Source organism: Arachis hypogaea, chromosome 19 (genome assembly GCF_003086295.3).
Source record: "Arachis hypogaea cultivar Tifrunner chromosome 19, arahy.Tifrunner.gnm2.J5K5, whole genome shotgun sequence".
NCBI classification, from domain to species: domain Eukaryota; kingdom Viridiplantae; phylum Streptophyta; class Magnoliopsida; order Fabales; family Fabaceae; genus Arachis; species Arachis hypogaea.
The window spans coordinates 149,916,857-149,935,948 of record NC_092054.1 but is presented as its reverse complement, the minus strand read 5'-3'; the positions used below and the strand labels follow the sequence as shown (position 1 = coordinate 149,935,948).

The 19,092-nt window shown below is 35.4% G+C and overlaps 5 protein-coding genes across 6 annotated transcripts; 2 read left to right on the top strand and 3 right to left on the bottom strand.

Annotated features, from left to right (window-relative positions):
* The first annotated feature begins 2,888 nt into the window (after nucleotides 1-2,888).
* LOC140182408 (uncharacterized) lies at nucleotides 2,889-3,557 on the top strand. The gene has a single exon (XM_072228604.1). The coding sequence runs from the start codon at nucleotides 2,889-2,891 to the stop codon at nucleotides 3,555-3,557; it is 669 nt and encodes a 222-aa protein (XP_072084705.1).
* Nucleotides 3,558-4,278: 721 nt separating this feature from the next.
* Nucleotides 4,279-6,144, bottom strand: LOC140181840 (uncharacterized). The gene is made up of 3 exons (XM_072227296.1): nucleotides 5,998-6,144; nucleotides 5,794-5,884; nucleotides 4,279-5,710 (listed from the first exon to the last, which is right to left on the bottom strand). The coding sequence occupies exon 3, from the start codon at nucleotides 5,372-5,374 to the stop codon at nucleotides 4,808-4,810; it is 567 nt and encodes a 188-aa protein (XP_072083397.1). The 5' UTR covers nucleotides 5,375-5,710; nucleotides 5,794-5,884; nucleotides 5,998-6,144; the 3' UTR covers nucleotides 4,279-4,807.
* Nucleotides 6,145-7,764: 1,620 nt separating this feature from the next.
* LOC112775350 (uncharacterized) lies at nucleotides 7,765-12,207 on the bottom strand. Of its 2 annotated transcripts, none has more exons than XM_025818923.3 (9): nucleotides 11,266-12,207; nucleotides 11,062-11,113; nucleotides 10,780-10,853; nucleotides 10,458-10,559; nucleotides 9,803-9,949; nucleotides 9,228-9,279; nucleotides 8,600-8,673; nucleotides 8,212-8,301; nucleotides 7,765-8,009 (listed from the first exon to the last, which is right to left on the bottom strand). In XM_025818923.3, the coding sequence occupies exons 1-9, from the start codon at nucleotides 11,397-11,399 to the stop codon at nucleotides 7,967-7,969; spliced, it is 768 nt and encodes a 255-aa protein (XP_025674708.1). In that variant the 5' UTR covers nucleotides 11,400-12,207; the 3' UTR covers nucleotides 7,765-7,966. The 2 variants fall into 2 exon arrangements, with proteins under 2 accessions (XP_025674708.1, XP_025674710.1); XM_025818925.3 differs by having other exon boundaries at nucleotides 8,229-8,301.
* A 70-nt stretch (nucleotides 12,208-12,277) lies between these two features.
* On the bottom strand, nucleotides 12,278-15,379 carry LOC112775352 (ras-related protein Rab7). The gene is made up of 7 exons (XM_025818927.3): nucleotides 15,222-15,379; nucleotides 15,078-15,104; nucleotides 14,395-14,494; nucleotides 14,156-14,302; nucleotides 13,641-13,721; nucleotides 13,425-13,570; nucleotides 12,278-12,648 (listed from the first exon to the last, which is right to left on the bottom strand). The coding sequence occupies exons 1-7, from the start codon at nucleotides 15,272-15,274 to the stop codon at nucleotides 12,582-12,584; spliced, it is 621 nt and encodes a 206-aa protein (XP_025674712.1). The 5' UTR covers nucleotides 15,275-15,379; the 3' UTR covers nucleotides 12,278-12,581.
* On the top strand, nucleotides 15,258-18,873 carry LOC112775351 (uncharacterized). Its single transcript, XM_029295456.2, has 3 exons — nucleotides 15,258-15,396; nucleotides 16,515-16,919; nucleotides 18,466-18,873. The coding sequence occupies exons 1-3, from the start codon at nucleotides 15,349-15,351 to the stop codon at nucleotides 18,676-18,678; spliced, it is 666 nt and encodes a 221-aa protein (XP_029151289.2). The 5' UTR covers nucleotides 15,258-15,348; the 3' UTR covers nucleotides 18,679-18,873.
* Nucleotides 18,874-19,092: the final 219 nt, after the last annotated feature.

Here is a 19,092-nt window from a genome sequence, read left to right as displayed (position 1 = left end):
TCTAGTACTTTTACTTTTACTATTAAAAACTTGCCAAACACACTGCAAATTAAAAAAAAAAAGATATTTTTCGTTGAAAAAATATCTTTTTTATCAATTTAATAACGTCCAAACAAACACATAAATTGTAACTTCTTAATAAAATCTTTTTTATTTTTTTAGTGTTTTTAATTTTACTATTAAAAATTTTCTAAACACATTATAAAATAAAAAGATTTTTTTATTAAAATTTTTTTTATCGATTTAATAACGTCTAAATAAGCACTAAAATTACCATTAGTAGAAATTTTTAAATTTTTTATTTTAATAAATAAATAATAAATACATTAAAAATTTAAACTTTGTAAATTTTATACGAACTTTTTAATTAAGAATTTTAAAATATATTCTTATGACACATGTTAGCTAAACTTAGATTTTATATATATACAATGTCCTTATATCTTATAAAAAAATTAAAATTTATATGTTTGCATATCTTATATTGTGTTCTATTTTGTATTCATGTCAATGTTTATACTTCATTAAAAAATAAGAAAAGAATACTAATAACAGTGTTGAACAGTTTCAAATATATTCTTTTATTGTTTTAAAATTCATTTTAAGAGATTATTTCAGGTAGATATTTGAAGTTGCTTAAAATAATTAATTTAAAAACTAGATAAATAAATTATTTTTATAATCAAATTTATTCTATTTTTTATGTATTTTTTTGGCTAATTTTTATTGTATCAATAAGTTATTAGACCAATTTGTTAAATTTAGTTACTAAAATAATTTAATCATTTAGTATCACCAATTAATTAATATCGTCTTTGAAAAAAAAATATAATTGAAAAGGAAATTATTATGAGTTTAAGAGGTAACTTTTATGAAATTTTTATGTTTATAACACATTTTTTATTACTTTTAAATTTAAGTAAAAATTTAAGAGTGGATAATTTGTGTTATATATATATATCATTTTAAATAACTTTAATGTGCACTTATATTTCATAAAAATATTTGTAATCAAATTTTGTGGTGAGTATTAATTTATTATTCCCGTTTTATCGGGCACTGAAAGGCATGAAATTTGTCATTTGTTTAATGGGTTTGGACTTTGGAATGATTGCTGGATGACACGTGTTGGAAGGTCGCTTTCGGCCAGGGGAGCTTTTTGGTAAGTTCTACGGTAGGAGCTTTGAATGAGATATTAAAAGATGATGTCATGTTTTGTTTGAAAAGTTCTATAACTATTGCCCTTTGAAATTGATTAAAATGAGCGGATTTAGATCCTCTAAAGTTTGAATTTCACTTTAGAGAATAAAGTATGATCTTCTACCCTTAAATAGTTTCTTTTTCATATTTATTTTTGGTCCCACCTATGAAATCAATGGTGAGAGATCACACTTTATTCTCTAAAGTAAAATTCAAATTTTAGAGGATCCAAATCCAAAATGAGCTATCTACTAGATTTTTTTTTTAAATTAAATAAATATAATATTTACGAAAATGAATAACCGGTGAGGTAATTATAAAAAGTATATTAGAATACATTTTAGATGCTGAGAATATAATTACAAAATGGACATATTTTGAATGCTGTGACATCGTACTATGATAGGGTCATAGCGAATCACATCCTGAATGTACTCAGAATATGTTTATGGGCTGATATCGAATACTGAGCATCCGAGATATGCGCAATTTGTGATGGGATCTCAACATCTGAGATAAGAGCAACTTTCTAATTCCTTCCTCGGCATCCGAGATATAGTCAAGGATATAACTAGGGTCTCAACACTCGAGATATGTGTATTATGGTTTAGATGTTTATGCACCTAAGATATGTTGGAAAATAAGTCTATTTATAGAGCTCATCCCAATACCTCCCTTCACATATTTCACAAACCAATCTCTTCTTTCTCTTCTTTTTGATGGAGAATAATCAATTCTTTTTTGTTGTGGTTTATCCCAATGGGATAGTCAGACACATTGATGAATGAGTGATTTTTTAGTTTGAAAAAACTGTCATGTTGTGCACTTACCGGGTTGATAGCCTGGATGCACTAAAGACAATCATGCTGAGCAATATGGAGGGAGTAAGTACGAAGGAGGTTGGACGGGTTGCATATAGATTTCTGCATGCCCTTCCGAATGGTGGATTTACCAACCGGTTATTTTGGATTGATGGGATCAGCATGTGAGGGTAATGTTCGACGTACATGTACGGCTAATGCCGCAACTTGTGATGGAGTTGTATGCTGCGGTCTGTGATGTGGTAGTTGATGGTGGGCCGTCTCCTTCGACTACTGAAGTTGTGCCGCTCGAGGCGACACCGATCCACTATGCCTAGCCTCATGATAGTGTCGACGAGGACGACAGTGAGGGCGATTCAGCTTATGTTGTCGGGTCCAGGTCGTCAAGCGATATAGCATCCGAAGATGAGTATGTGCCGGAGACTCCCAGCGGTGGCGGTGCGTCGGTTTGGTGGATCACATACCTGTCTGGCACCTACCATGTCTCAGGACCATACTCAACTGGATAGTGGTTTGATTTGCAAGGTCATGTTACCTATGATAAAGACTGACTCATCGGTGTCTATCCAAGTATTGCAAAGTGATGTGTATCAGAGTTACCATTTCAAGCCCTCGTATCGAAATGTATTGATGGCAAAGCAGAAAGAGATTGCCAAGATCTATGGCAATTGGGAAGAGTCGTACAACAGGATACTTGTGCTCTTACAAGCTTTGCAGGAGTGCCTCCCAGATACCATTCACGAATGCATTGTTGTTCCTTATTACAACGGAAACATGGTTGACGAAGAGTGGAGTCAGTTTGATAAGGTTTTTTAGGCATTTCCTCAATGTATTGAAGTGTTTAAGCATTGCAAGCCTTTTGTATCTATGGACGGGACACACTTGTATGAAAAGTATGAGGGCATGCTTTTAATTGTTGTGGCTCAAGATGGTAACAACAATATTCTTCCTATAGCTTTCTCATTAGTTGAGTTTGAGACAACAGAGACATGGACGTTTTTTCTCTTGAATTTGAGACAACATGTTACTCCACAGCCAGGAATCCTTATCATATCAGATAGATCACAGGCCATTCGCACCACCATCAACGCACCTCACAGTGGATGGCATCCTCCATCGGCATATCATGTTTACTGCATCCGGCAAATGGCTTCAAACTTCAATTTATGGTTCAAATCAGCCGAGGGTAAGGGGTACCTTGTAAATGTTGCGTACAGTCCAAGTAAGGAGGGTTGCGATTGGTACTTGGATGCTTTGGGTACACTATCCCGTGAGATGGTAGATTGGGCTCTTCGTTTCAGGAAGGATTTATGGCTGCAACATTGTGACGAAGGTCGTCGGTATGGTCACATGATGACGAACCTATCAGAGTGCATAAATACGGTGTTGAAGGGAACGAGGAATCTTCCAGTAGCTGCAATTGTTTGGGCAACATATGAGCGTTTGCAACAGTTATTTGTGTGCAGGGGTCGCGAAGCACATGCTCAGTTAAAGGGTGGACAGATATACTCAGTGGCTGTTGATAGATATAGATAAGAACAGAGAGAGCCTGCCGATGATGCGAGTCACTCATTGTGATCGTAGGGAATCCATGTTCATTGTAGAGGAGCTAGAGCCGATGGATGGTTAGTCGCAGACTTCATATCGCGTTCGGTTGAACGCGCATACATGCGACTGCGGCTTGTTCTAGTCATTGCATTACCCATGTCGACACGCCCTGGCGGCATGTGCAGCTACGAGTATCGAGTGGTGCCAATTCGTCGATCCCGTGTACACAATGGTACCTATATTCAACGTCTACGAGAGGGAGTTTCCGCCGATACCAGATGAGAAGATGTGGTCTCTATGGTACGGTGCTGCCTGAAGCCCAACCCAGCCATGCAACGGAAGATATCGGGAAGACCGGTATCCACTCGGATCCGGAATGAGATGGATGCCGTTGAGCGTGCGGAAAAGAGATGTGGGCTCTGCCATGGAGAAGGTCACACCAAACATGGGTGTTCCAATGCGCTGCACTCGGATCCATGACGATGCATACAATTTAGGGTTTAGGACTTTGGATTGCAAGTTTGTAAGTTTCATATATAATGAAACAATCTGTGTTTTTATCTATTATGTCTGTATTTAATGTGCAATGAAACATGATTTTTTTTATAACTAGTGTAGCTGTTACTCGTTACTTTCGTTGCTTTCATACCAATTTCAATCATTAACGTTAAGAATGCATCACTAGTAATCTTGATACTGGCTAATACATAGTTGTACATGAATAAACAACTTGCAATATTTTCGTAAAAAAAATACACGAAAATGGATAATCAACTAGAGTCATACATGAATAATGAACTAAAAGAGTCATACATGGATACTCAACTAAAAGCATAAGTAATGATCAAAATACATAGTCATAATGACCATTAACGCCGCCCGGTTACGGGATCCAAATGGTATCTAGTCCCACATCCACGAGGACGAGACACCCTCAGAGGACGGTATGGCCAAGGACGAACAGTTGGGTGGCTCGCAGTGGGTGGTGGCAGTTGGGGTGGTGGTGGTGTAGGAGCTGCTCCATGCACAGGAGGAGGCGGAGGAGGTGGCGGCCAGACGGATCCCGACAAAGGTGGCTGTGGTGGTAAGGATGGAGTCTTCTAGTAAAGTGATGGTGTGGATCCAGACTAGTGGGGTCGTGGAGGAGGAGTCTGGTAATATAATGACGGAGTTTACCATGCTGGGTGGATACACCTACCGCTCGATGACTCAGGTATGTCGGTATCATCTCTTCGCTATCAATAACGGCTGGCCAACTCATCCATCGCATCCCCAGTCGCACCTACAATCTGGAACATGTCATTGATGTTTATCTCAACATCAGATCCAATGTTGAACTGGGCCTGGTCCCAGGCAGTGTCATCAGCCGAGTGGTGACTGGGGATGGAGGTACCCGACATAAGCCTCCTAGTCATGTCGGCCTCATGGTCAACAAAGAATGCATCGGTGGAAAGCTCTACATGTGCAGCTAGAATGTCACCCTTAAGTATATCCTTCTGCCGTGCATACTCAGCCTCCTCGTTTAACAACTGCTGGTCTCCCTTACCGTGTTGAGGATCTCCACCGTCCTGTTTGACGCGCTGATCGCGTGCCCTCCGTGTCAGTCTCCGGACATCATCGCAAGGTTGCCTCCTCACCCGTCGCTTCTGATCTGGGGCATCCCGTGGTAATTGTAGCTCATCTCTCTGACCAGGAGCCACAGGGAGGATATCGTCTGGTGGGGCTGCTACTCTGGGATCGGCAAAGACCTCCTCCCCCGAGAGATTTGACTCTGCAAGTCTGCTGCCACCAGGTAAGGTACTCATGTGTCGGGCGAAGGTCCGGATGGCCGTTGATGGTAATCAAGTGCTGTGCCTGGTAACGGCCCCTGAATAGATGGTACCACAAACGGTGCTGCTCAGGCCACCATGTGTCATCTCCTCTGGTCGTCTTGAAAAGGTAGTCCTTGACGTTCACCGGATCCACTGGCTTGTGCTGCTGCCTCCTAGCTGCCTCTTCACTCTGTCAACGTGATGAAACTCTACAAAGTGAAAGCAGACGATAGGGACGATAGCCCTCCATGTATAAAGCTCTGTGTCACCCATAAGTCAGTCGGGCGCAATCTGACATAGCTGGATATCATCGTAAGGTGCACACCGAAACTGTTCACATCAGGTTAAAGTACCTTAATTATAAATAATATACCAATGCATGGAAAAAATACATAAACTAGACTCCATTGTACATGGTCAAATGTCAGTGCATTGATGCGACGACGCAAACTCTGGATCTTGCCATCATGACGATCTCTGCTTTGTTGCCCTAGCCCTGCCAACCTACGCACAACAAAAATAGTTTAACGGAATTTAATTAATTATATTCCATAACAAAACACGTGTTCAATGTGTACTACTTGGTAAGTTAAAAATTATTTACAATATGTACGTACCTAGAAGCAAGTGGAAACCTGACGACGTCGTATCCTGCCGGACTAAACGACGGGAACTTATGATAGATTCACGAGATAAGGAGCGGCATACACCCTACAATGTCCGTCACATCACGCGATACCGTGGTGCACAATAAGTGGTAGGTATGACAGAGCAGTGTAGACCCCATGGCAACTGGCTGCAACGATCAAAATCCTCCAGCAGCGGTAGCCATCGTCTCAAAGGCACAAGTGTAGCAGACTTGTCCGTGAACAGAAACTCCCCAATCAGCATCATCAAGTAGCATCGGACATACTGACAGAATGTATCCGGGGCTGCCCTATCAGGCATGTGTGCAACCCGGTCCCTGAGCCAAGTCATCCTCAGCCCAAAAACCTGCTTACCTCCCTTCGGCTGTGGTGGCGACCTGGCGCCTAGTAAATCCTCAACCCACTCCCATATCGAGTGTCCATGCCATCACTGAAAGTCTCTGGTACAACCCCTAACGCGCTCTCTAGCAGTGCGCAGACCAATGTGGTAGGCAACATCCTAGAGCGTAATGCTGGTCTCACCCCATGGAAGGTGGAACGTGTGGGTCTCAGGCCTCCACTGCTCGACAAGTGCAGAGATCAAGGAATTGTCAAACATAAAATCCCTCAACTCTATTTAATGTCCAAATCCAGCCTCCCTTATACAGGGCAACAAGATGGCCGGCGACGAGAGATCCAGGGTCACACGGCGTGGCAACAGTAATCATGGTCTTTGCAATTTTCAAAACATTTACTAGCGCATATTAATTACATCTAAACCATTAATTGTTGCTAAACGTTACTAAAACTTATAATCCACCTAGATAATCATTTATGCTAAATGTAACAGATACTATTTATTGGACTAACAGGTTAAATGAGAGTTACTTATTTTATTTATTTAACTTAACTCACAATTAGGTACCTATTTTATTTATTTAACTTAAGTAATCACAATCAATTATACAACGTATACATCGATCCTAGGTATACCAAAGAAACCAACAAAACCCTAAACCCTAAACCATATCACAGTAGTCAAAACATCCGAGATATGCCCATTTTGTAATTACTCCCTCAGCATCCGAGATGTGTCCCAAAATGTATTTTTGTAATTACCTCACTATCTATTCATTTTCATAAATACTATATTTATTTAATTTAAATAAAAAAATCTGCTATCTACTTCCTTAAAGATGTATATATATTTGTAATGAATAATAATTAAAAATATTAATTCATCTTCTTAATTTTTAAATAAGCAAAAACTTAATATATGTATATATTAAAAATATTAAAAAATAAAATAAAAAATAATTTAAAATTAAAAAGATGAATTAGAACTTCAAATTATTTTTCATTTATAATACTTTGCATCTATTTTACAATTTTACTTTCTTAAAATACGTATGATAGACTTCATTGATAAAATTATCCCTTAATAAAAGTATTTTGGAAAGAAAATGTAATAAAAAGACCATGTAATAATCATAAAAGTGTCAAATTTTACAGTTTAAAAGTTCTAATATATATATATATATATATAATATTTGAGGGATCAGAGCTTCACGTGTGAATGAAGAAACTATTACTTCATAGTCTTAGAAACTTGTAATATAACAATACTTTCTTCTTCTTCTTTTTTTTGTCCGATACTTGTTTTGGAGGACGGTTATTTCTGTTTTTTTTTTTCATACACAATATACAAACTCACTCACGCATTATTTTTAATGTGAAAGGAGAAACAGCAACAAGCTCTTCTAAATAAATGTAGTTCTATTCAATTGTGTAAAATCCAATGGTATAGTATTTACCAGTTTTTTTTACATGATCACACTACATGGATAACTAGATCATAAAGCTGCTACTCTAGCATTTGGAGAAACAATATGATTCTTGTATTTTACATAGTTGAATCCGGAGTGAGATTTGCAAGAACATTTGCTCATAACCACCATTGCTATTGTGCCTCATTAGGAATCCCCTTATATTTGCTTTCTGCCCTAGCATGAGCAATTATTAAAGTTCTAAGCAAACTATCCACAATATCCTAGTAATGGTGAAGTAGTCGCCAATACAACATTACTAGCTACTCAAGAGTTGAAGAATGTTATAACATTAAAAAGGGCAAGTGCCATGTTAACTAATATTAATATCAAATGTCAAATGTTTAAACATCATTGTAAACCAGTGCTATATACTTGCCTGTCACCATGACGTACCAAAATAAGGTAGACAGGGTCTTGGCAAGAAATCTGGAACAGCTGCCACACAATGTAGGTGCTTGTAGCAGCGCTGATAAAGAAAACAATGTTTACTTAGTTTGAACTTAATTTTATGATCGATCAAATAATAGTCGAAATAAAATTAAATAAGGATCTTGAGTTGTAAAATTTCTTACTATATAAAAACCTGATACTCTCAGAAGATAAGATGATACAAAGAAGTGTGAAATATTAAAAACAATGCAAATAGATGATGGAATCTCTACTATAATAATCAAAGAGGTTAAAATTCTTGATAGAGAAATTTTCTAATGAGTAATGACAACTAGTTTTAATCACCAAGCAAGAAGCAAAGCTAAAGAACTAACCTGCCGAAACATATCAATAGAATTATCCAAAAAGCTGCGTTAATCCAACTGGATTCTTTGTAGGCTATCCAAACCTGATATTGTATGAATAATTAGTATACTCATGTTGACTGAAAAAAGTGTACGGTAAACTCAAAATTTTTCTTTAGTATTCAATACTGATTATGTGATCGTGCTGAAACATTTTGATTTCGATTATCCCAGAGTTATTTAATGGTCACCGGCCAGTAATATTTTCACAACCATCACAATGACATGGCCTGTGTTCCTGATATAATTCAAGTCTTTTTTGTTGAAGATGCAAGATTCACTTGTTAATTCAAATTTCACTCGTACTCTTAGAGATGGTTGGTTTCTTCGTGTATAGGCTAAGACCATTAAGTTTAAAGTGTGTGGGTATGCTTCTCACTCTCCATTAAAACTTTGCTTATGAAAGTTTAGATTTCCCTATTATTGTAAATATGTGTAAAACTGTGTATATTAACAGGAGTTTCTATGATCTCTCTTTTTGGACAAAAGAAAACAATTTAAAGAGCCTCCTCAAACCTTAAATCCTTCAAGTTGATGACAAGACATTTAGATTTTGTATAATTTATAGAGCCTGTGATATGAGGATATACAAACTTACTGATATAGCCACAACATTGATATAGAAGTCAACTAATGTTGCTGCCATCCACCTGCAAATGTTGGAGCATATGACATTCACAAAGAAACATAAAAGCATAAACTTTAGAAATAATTTACTACACTGAGCTGCAAATACACTTGCATATCAAGCACAGAAAGCGTATGCTCTTGCCTTGAGAACACTAATTTAGGAAAATAATGAACGTAACAAACTTGTATATTGCAGCATTTCAAAATCAATGTTGTTCATGATGTACTTTAATTATGCATAACCCCTCAAATGTTTAACAACAGATGCATTTTGCTTGCAAGTATGTATTATAACAGAAAGAGTTGACTACAAAAAACTGTGACCAAGCTTGAAAGTTGAACGTTTCAGAACTGTGACCAAGCATTCATTTATTAACAAATATCATGACTTATATTGACAACCATGCTTATGTATTATAACAGAAAGAGTTGACTACAAAAAAGAGTTCACTGATTCATGCTTATGCTCAACCATGCTTATATTGACAAAAAGTATCATGACTTCCATAATAAAGATCACAGCAACAAATATGAAGCACTTACGGAGTTAAAAGCTCCATCCGGAAAGGAGAACCATCAGTGACAATAGTGTACACTATAGTTCCAAGCATGAAAACACCCAAGATGCCAAAAAGGGCTGTTAGAGCCACAACAAAAGAATTCTTCCTTTTCGGTTCTGCAGCAGTAGTCCTATATGACAAAACTTCTGAGTCAATCAGAGAACAGAGGATAATATCCTAGATCATGATGAAATTGGAATCTCTAGAGAAAGACCAATTCAAAAGGATAGCAATAGTTTACACAATTTGAATAAGAAATAGCAGTTTGAATAATAAAATTTAGTGAGAAGAAAACAACAACATCTAGTTACACCCTAAAATTCATTTATATATAAAACCCTTAAAAAACACCATAGAGCATCACTAGTTGAAAGGTGCATATATTTTATTTGCTTCTTTCACATGAAACAGGCTTCACAATTTGTTAATCAAACTCAAGAATTCTAATAATATTTTCTTATTATGAATAGAATAAGACATCAGTATAGCGAGAATCAAAAGCAAGCAACTTGGTCAAACCCCATATTAAATAACTAATAAAAGATGTTGAAGCAGAAACAAGATACAAGCTGGGGTAATTCCATTATAGGCACATGAAGAGAAAATCTGATTCTATAGTTGTGTTTCAATTTACATACTTGTTTGGATTCCGCAACAGAACATAATACATAGGATCCTGTGAAGATTCTTGAGGTGACAGCTTCAGAAATTGTAAAACAATATAGGAACATGTAGCAATGCTGGAACATACAAAAAATATTAGTGAGAATAAGTTAGCACTTCCGAGACTCCATTGAATGATCATAAACAATTATAAGAAACAACCACAAACTCTTGATCAATCTTAACTTTTATCCATATAAACACCATTGCGTTGTTCTAATAATATGAAGTCTTGCTGAAAAGTAAGTTCCATCTCATAGCTGAGATATAAGATCGAATCATAACAGATAGTGGTACCTTCCAAAGCAGATAAGGAAAATTATCCACAGAAATGAGCTGATCCAGTTTGATTCTTTGTATGCAACCCATACCTGATATGATTGACAAAGGTGGAACTTCTTAGTTTTCAGAAGTGAATTTTGAGACTGAGCCCTAAATAAATCGGCAATGTTTTAATTAGATTATTCAAAATCACAAGCAGGGTTCTATAGAAGAAAAGCAAAGCACAATAAAAGACTCTTCAACAGGTATTGGTATTCCATGGATCACTATATACATGATGCTTTTGAGTTGACTTACCGCCAAAGCTACAACATTGATATAGAAATCAATCAAAGTTGCTGCCATCCACCTGAAAAATAGAGGCAAGAATAGAAGTTTGATAATTAATTAGCAACGACATAAAATGCTTAGTAGATTAATGAAGGATTATTCTCGAATATTGTAAATTGCAGGCAACAAAATCAAAGTAAGATTTTGAAAGAGAGAGACAGGGATTATTACGGGGTGAGAAGTTCTTTGCGGAAAGGAGAACCATCGGTGAAGAGAGTGTAAAGAAGTGTGGCGAGCATGAAAGCTCCCAAGAGAGAGAAGAGAGTTCTGAGAGCAACTGCAAGTGAACAAGTGTTTTCCGCCATAGCCTCTAATTGTTGTCAGAGAAGAAGCGAATAAGAAGATGCAAAAAGAAAATGGTAGAAACATGGGGACCTAAGGAAGCCACGTTGTATGTATATTAAACAAGCATGCATGAAATATATCAATCTAATTTAAAAAGGAATATTCAAACTAGCTAGTTGAATAACTAGATTATAACTGAAATAATATAATCTCTCCATACTCAAATTATATATATATATTACACTTATTTTAGCAATTAACCACTCATGCTACACGTAATTGAGGCGGTTGTAAATTTCATTCTAAATTGATAGGAAAACGCAGACCATAGAATTCACTTTTAAGTTTTTAACTATCTCACTCCATAGTATTTAAAATATACTAGCGGCATAGATACAGGGTTTTAGGGCCTGTTTGGAAAACTCTAGAAATAACTTTTTTTAATTTTTGACTTATGAAAAGTGGTAATATTAATGTCTGATACAATTTTCAAAGCCAAATGGTAACTTTTTAAAAAGCTATTTAAGAGCTTATAGAGAAGTTAAAAAAACTGACTTCTTTCATAATACTTCTACTTTTCATCATATTTCTATAAAATAAGCACTTTTAGAGTTAAAAATCCAAACACAAAATAACTTACTTATAAGTTACTTTTAATAGAGTCATTTATTGTTTAAATTATTTTATCAAAAAAAACTTAATTAAGTTGATTACCCAAACTAGGCCTAAGTGTTAACTGTTTATCATTAGTGAATTTAGTTTTTTTTTTTAAATTAATGCACGAATATATTAATTCATCACAAATGTGACCCAAACGTAATTAATTATTGTCGTCCAGTATTTTTTTTCTTTTTTTTTTTTATAAAAAAAATAGAGTTTAGAATTTAAGGTTTATAAATTATATAAATTCATTTGGAATATAATTTACTCACTCCAAATGCTCTAATTCATACTCTGCGTGTTATCCTTCACCTTAGTATATTCATTGCTTTTACATGCCGAAAGTGATGTAGCCATTCTACTGAATGAAACATTTCCAATAGTGGAAGCTACACTTGCACAAAGTCAAACACAATTTACTCACAGAACCATAGCATACAGTATACAAGAAGGAATAAATATCACTATTTGAGCAAAAAGAATTTGAAGAATTTGAGCCACGACATTAGGGGGAGTCCGTAAAATTATTCATTGTTTCCATCTCAGCATGCACATCCACCCCTCTGTTCATTCTCTGGTGTAACAGCTTCAGGAATCCCTTGAAAATATCTGCACAATTGAAATTGAAACAATTCAGAAGTTAATTTAGCAGGCTACCTGTCAATATCTAAATCTCCAAAAGAAAGAAGGAAACTTATTTAGTACAAAAATGTCTTCCACAAAACCGATGAAATTGTATAGAACAGGAAAACTGGATTCTGAGATATCCGTCTTTTTTCCCCTAAACATAAGATACTGAATTGTACAAATAACTAATGTTTGGAAGGCATCAGAATTTCAGATACCAATAATAAAATGGAGCTCAGAGGTCAGAACACCAATAGTTAGAAATAGAATTGTACAAACTACTAATGGTACAGTTCAGGAATTTACAGAACATACCAATAATACTTGGAGATCAGAAAGAGATAAAAAACTTCCTCATAAATACTTTTCAAAGATCTTAGGTTAAGGAATCTTCATTGCCTCTAAACGTGAGGACGAAACATCAATGTCTTCTTCCATTACAAGTTCATACAGTCAAAAGTACAACTTAATAAATTAACGACAATAGTCCTATGATATAGTGTTTGATCCATGCCATAGATATTCAACAAAGTTTTACATTGGCTTTTAAAGACCCAGCAGAGCCAGTCAACATCCTCTTTTATCCAGACTGGGACTGTCTATGTAAAAAGTTTTCAACAGGTTCTAAGCATGGTTATTATGCATTCATCCAAACTCATCAATTACATAATAGTGGTGACTTGTATTCATATGATAATGTACAAATTCATACAGTAAAACTCATCAGCAAGTCCATATCTTTCAAAAGCAAAACTTACATGTCCTGCTCATGTTCATTGGCTAGGGCAGTCTTGGCAATACAGAGGAATGCGGCATCAACGTTGTAATCTTCTTTCGCAGACGTCTCAAAGTAGGGGATATTTCCTTTTGAAGTACACCAATCCTTGGCTTTCTTTTCAGATACCTGCTTTTAAGATAATTAGTCATTTATGCATGAGATGAGGAATCATGAATCTGTAATTAAACTTGCCTACCACTCGACTATTCCCACCATCAATATCTATCTTGTTTCCAAGCAATATAAACGGAAACTTCCTCGGGTCAGAAGGATTTGCCTGTCTCACAATAAGAATACAAGTCTTAATAGAGCATTATTTGTAAAAAATCTAATAAGGGTAAGTAATACGTAAGAAAGTGAGACAAATCAAATCACAATGCATTTCGCAATTCTGTATCCAGGGAGATAGTGCCACAGATAAAAGGTTATGAAATGATGGAAGAATGCAAGTAAACTAACAATGTCTGAAAACTGTGTTTCTTGCCCTTTGTTGAGGTAAAGAATCCGGATTCCCCATGTTAGACTACAAACTACAATCATAATCATAACAATATGCTTCCAGTATATTACCAGAAAATCAAAATGGAGTCCTACCATTTTCTAATAACCACAAAGTATAACATCGAGAAAATATTACAAGCAGAACCCAATATGGATGCGGTCATGAAGGACAACAAATGAAACTATCATCTAGAAAAGGACAGGAAGGACCTGCTTGAGAAACTCCTCGTGCCAATTGTCAAGGGTATCGAATGACCTCATTATATTCACATCATAAACTAGAACACAGCAATCCGCCCCTCTATAAAATGCAACGCCAAGACTTTGGAATCTCTCTTGCCCCGCAGTGTCCCATATCTACCAATCAAACATACAATTGAAATACACACAATTTTCACATAATATATATAGAGATTCAAAAATACTATTGAGAAAGAAAACAAACCCACTTGAAGAGTGACTAGTCTGTCATCAATCTGGAGTTCTTTAGTTACAAAATCAGCTCCAATGGTTGCCTTATATTGCTGACTAAACTTCTTGTGCACATATCTATGTAAGTAGTTAAGGTTCCAAAGTGGATAACTCAAGAAAAGGAAATAACCATAAATCTTTTTTGACAACTTGTCCAAACAGAAAACTAAAAAGTCTACACAATATGTTGACTAATACTTCCTAATACTAACTTCTTGTGCACACACACTCTTAGCGGTCAATAGATGCAAACTCCAATAAGAAAATAACATTATTATCATCAAAAGGACCTCAAACTGAAACCTTATTATTTCACTAAAGCAATAATTTAGATAAGGCACTGTGTGAATGTCATGAAACGTGCACTAGTACTCTTAGGTGAAACGTTTACTTTCAACATAAAAAAATCATATATAAGACTAGTCACTTTTGGAATAATTTCGCGTAACTAACACTAACACGAATTAGAACTATAACGTAAACAAAAAGTTAAGTAAATTAGTTAAATAACAAATCAAGCGTAATAACGCCAAAGGTGCAACAATGTAACAGGCGAAGGGATTCAAGGACGAAGTGAAATGACACAAACCCTCCAACAATAACGCATGAAATTACCAAACAGCAATGGAATTGGGAGAAGAGCACGTGAGGGTCAGGATACTGATTCATCAATGAGGTCTTTCCCACCCTAACAACGAAACGAAAAGGGTTTGTAAAAACTAAATTTTTGGATGCATTTGAGGGAGGAAAATAAAATATGAAGAAAAGAAAAGAAAAAAAAAAACCCTAATCCTAGAAAACGTACCCGCTATCGCCGAGGACGATGACCTTGAGCAAGGTTCGTCTGCGCAAAGACATAGCTGGTTACGGTAGGGACCCAAATCGAGGATTCACGTTGAAGCTCGTTATTGTTGTTGCGGGTTTGTGTATTTATGGGGCGATTGGTTTCAAGGTCAACTTCGTGCAGAAAAGGGAAAAAGGTACGCCATTTTCGATCTGTCTCTGCACTATTCACTTCAACTGCTTTCAAAAAAAAATTACAGCCAAAAACGATAATAAAATAAAATAAAATAAATAAAAGTTTACTTTATATATGCATTTAAGAATGCTTTTTTAAAGCTCACATAATCATTTATAATTAACTGCTTCCCCTGCTATTCGGATAAATAATCAATCTTTCAAATCATCTATATTAGTATATCCAATATTTTTTTTGGGCTCCATCTATATCCAATAATTAATAGAATAAAGTAATTTTTTTTGAAGGTGAAGTATAAAATCATTTTAAATCACTATATATATTATAATTGAATTCTTATCCCTATATTTTTCCCTTTTTTTATTTTTACCCTTTTTTAATTCTTCAATTGCAATATTGCATCCTACAATCTATAAATTTATCTACTATATATATATATATATATATATATATATATATATATATATATATATATATATATATTAATTTAAAAAAAAATTAGAAAACATACACATGCGTGTGTATATATATATGAAATGAAAATACAGATATATTTATAAAATTATTTTATAATTTTTAAAATTTTAATCAAAACTATTAATTAAAGTAACAAAATAATTACCATCTTGACTATTTTATTATTATTTCAATTGCACATTTCTAATATTTTTATATGTTCGTTAGAATGAAGAGAAGAATAGCTACATAATCCTTTTTCCGTACACAGCAACATAGTCTATTTTGATACATACAATCATCCATCTAATTTCATATATGATATATGATGATGATTTAAATTTTTTTTTTCAATTCTATGAAGAAAAAAAAAAAAAGAATCATATTCTTTTGTTCCATCTAACCTTCCCCAATCCCCATTCTCTCAAACTTTATTAGTATATATGATTAATACTAGCAAAATTTATATACTTACATTTTATAATTAGCTAAAAAGAACATCGATATTGATTAAAATAATTAAAATATAAGTTTTGATTAAAATATTTACTTTGAGGAGGAAAAAAAAAAAGGGTTTTGTATTTTCACTATTTTGTATTAGATTTGAGTGTGAAGCTTAATTACTCATAGAATCATACTCATCTTCCATATTCAAAAATTCAGAATTCAGATCAGAGCGTTACGACGGAAACATATATAAACTCCATGGAGGAAGAGAAAGCACCCTTGATCGGAGAAATCGAGGAAGTAGACGCAACCGCCACAGCCCCCACGACGACGACGGATGAGGTGTCGCCGAAGAAGCAGGTGCGGACGAAGGTGCCGGAGGTGGAGATCCATCTGTACCGGCAAGGGAAGGGACCCATAGCGGTGTTCAAGTCGAACCTTGGTGGTTGGGAACAGGACCAGCTGGAAGTGCGTGAAATTCTCGAAAAGTACGGACTCAAATCCATCTTCGTCTTTAACCCTCAGTCCGGTCGCGGCGTCCCCATCCGCTTCCACCGAAATGGGAGGTCCATCCTCACTTACCACGACGGTGCTACTGTTTATGTTGATGGCGAACCTAAGGTACCCTCTCCTTTCTGAGTGATTGCTTTGGGATCTAACTAAGAAGGAAATTTGATATTTTTGTTTGAGTTTAATGCTTGCTTTATTATTATGTTGGTAACAATTGGGGAAAGAAAGGATATTTAGCTGTTTTAGTGTAACTTGTAAGATGAACAATCCAATCATACGAAACTTATATTCAGATCGGTTAAGACAGGGATCATCCCAATTCATCAATCCAAGTAACAGAACAATGAAAATCTACTTTTAGTTGTGGTGATGAGAAAAGTACTTCTCCATAAACAGGATCAAAATTGGAAGCGGTAGAAGCAGAAGCAGAAGCATTCGCCGTAATTTGGAGAAACTATGGTCAAAATTCAGAATAGGGAGAGGAGAACTGGAGAAGGTTCATAGAGTAGGCTGGCCATACCACACTAAACATGTTACATGCCCTTCTCAAATTAGTTTTCCCTTCTTTCTAGTACACCCTTCCTTAGAAATTGTGCCTATAAGTCTATGGCAATACTCATTGGAATGAGAAAAAAATAAAAGCTCATAGGTAATGGATGTAAGAAGAACCTCAAGTGTGTTTCATCCATTTGAGGGGGGAATTCAATAGTTTGAATTCGATTGGTTACCATAACGAGAAGAAACACAGATTGCGTTGGTCTTTTGAAGCTCTGAAATTTTTTATACATATACATTAGGGCGAGTATTTAATACCTTTTGGTATCTTACTATGAATAAAACTATCCAATTTTTTTTGGCTCATGAGTTGTTCTACCTATATTATCTATCAGAGTATAGAGAAGAATGTGTATAGCCAACATTCACCATTAGAGGCTTCATTGAACAAGCAATTATGTATGAAGGTAGCCACAGAAATTTATGTACTTGACCTTAAGGACCAAAAAACAATTTCTTTTTTTCCGGGTTTTAATGAGAAAAATACTCTTGCAAGGTTTCTCTTAACGTGGGATTTAAGATTCATCTATATTATGTCATATGGACTCAGCACATCTTTCTTCTAGGTGTGTTTGTGCGTTCAGTTTTTTTTTTTTTTTTCAAAAAAAAAGGGGGTGCTCTATACATGTTTATGTTGGTACCTTTTTGGATTGCTTATGTGGTTTTTGTGCGGTTGATCCATTCCTTTTTGGACTTTATCTTTGTTGAATAAGAAGGATGGAGGAGATGATGAGTTTCCTACGTCCAAGATAAAACCTTTATAAGATATAGCATTCTTTACATTTTCTAGATGGATGCTTTATGTCAGTGGTGATAGGAAATATAATCTCAATATGGACATGATACATGATAGGACGCAATGGTATTGTTTGATCTATGTAATCTACCACACCTAGTTGTGATTGATTCTTTATGTAAGTGGTGATAGGAAATAAGATTCTGAAAATAAGCAATGCTTAAACAAGCATGGGGACTTAAGTATCTCTATAGTTAAATGCACTCTGAGGAACTTAGATGGTAATAAGGCACCTTGTTTCATTTCTTATTAACTGAGGTCCATCAAACTAAAGGTGTTTCTCTTCTGTGTAACCTTCAATTGCAGGACTCGGTACTTAAACCAGTGACCAGGATCTTGATCGGGGTGCTTGTAATAACATTTATGATAGCCCTAGTTTCAAGGGACACTCCAGAATGGATCAAGAAATATAACATCTTGGGCACAAACTCCTCTCCATGGGTGCTGGCTTGTATAGTGATTGTTTTCACCCGCATGAGGAAGAGAACTAAAGATTTTCTGAAAAAGTATGGTTGGTGAATGGAAGGGATGGATGCTTTTGTGTAAGGCTTTTCATGCTTTTCTGTTTATGCTTTCAGTTCTTTCAAGAAGTTGACATTTTTTACGATGAAATGTGTCATCATCAATGGTATAGGATAAATGTCACGTTATCTGATGATACTGCATAATAGTTGCTCTTGTTCAGCAAGCATACAATTGTCCATTTTTGTACTACTTTCTTTTTTTTTGTTATTTTTTTAAATCCTTAGAAGCATATCTGATGAGAGTGGAAAACAATGTATTTGTGCTCTGCATCTTACGTTAGGAATCTTACTTATGAGCCAAGTTACGATCTGGGTAAGCAAAAAATAAAACAGATAATCGGTTCTGTATTTATATCATGCAGCCAAATTATTTGATTAGAATGGCGAGAAAATAAATGAAAATGAAAAT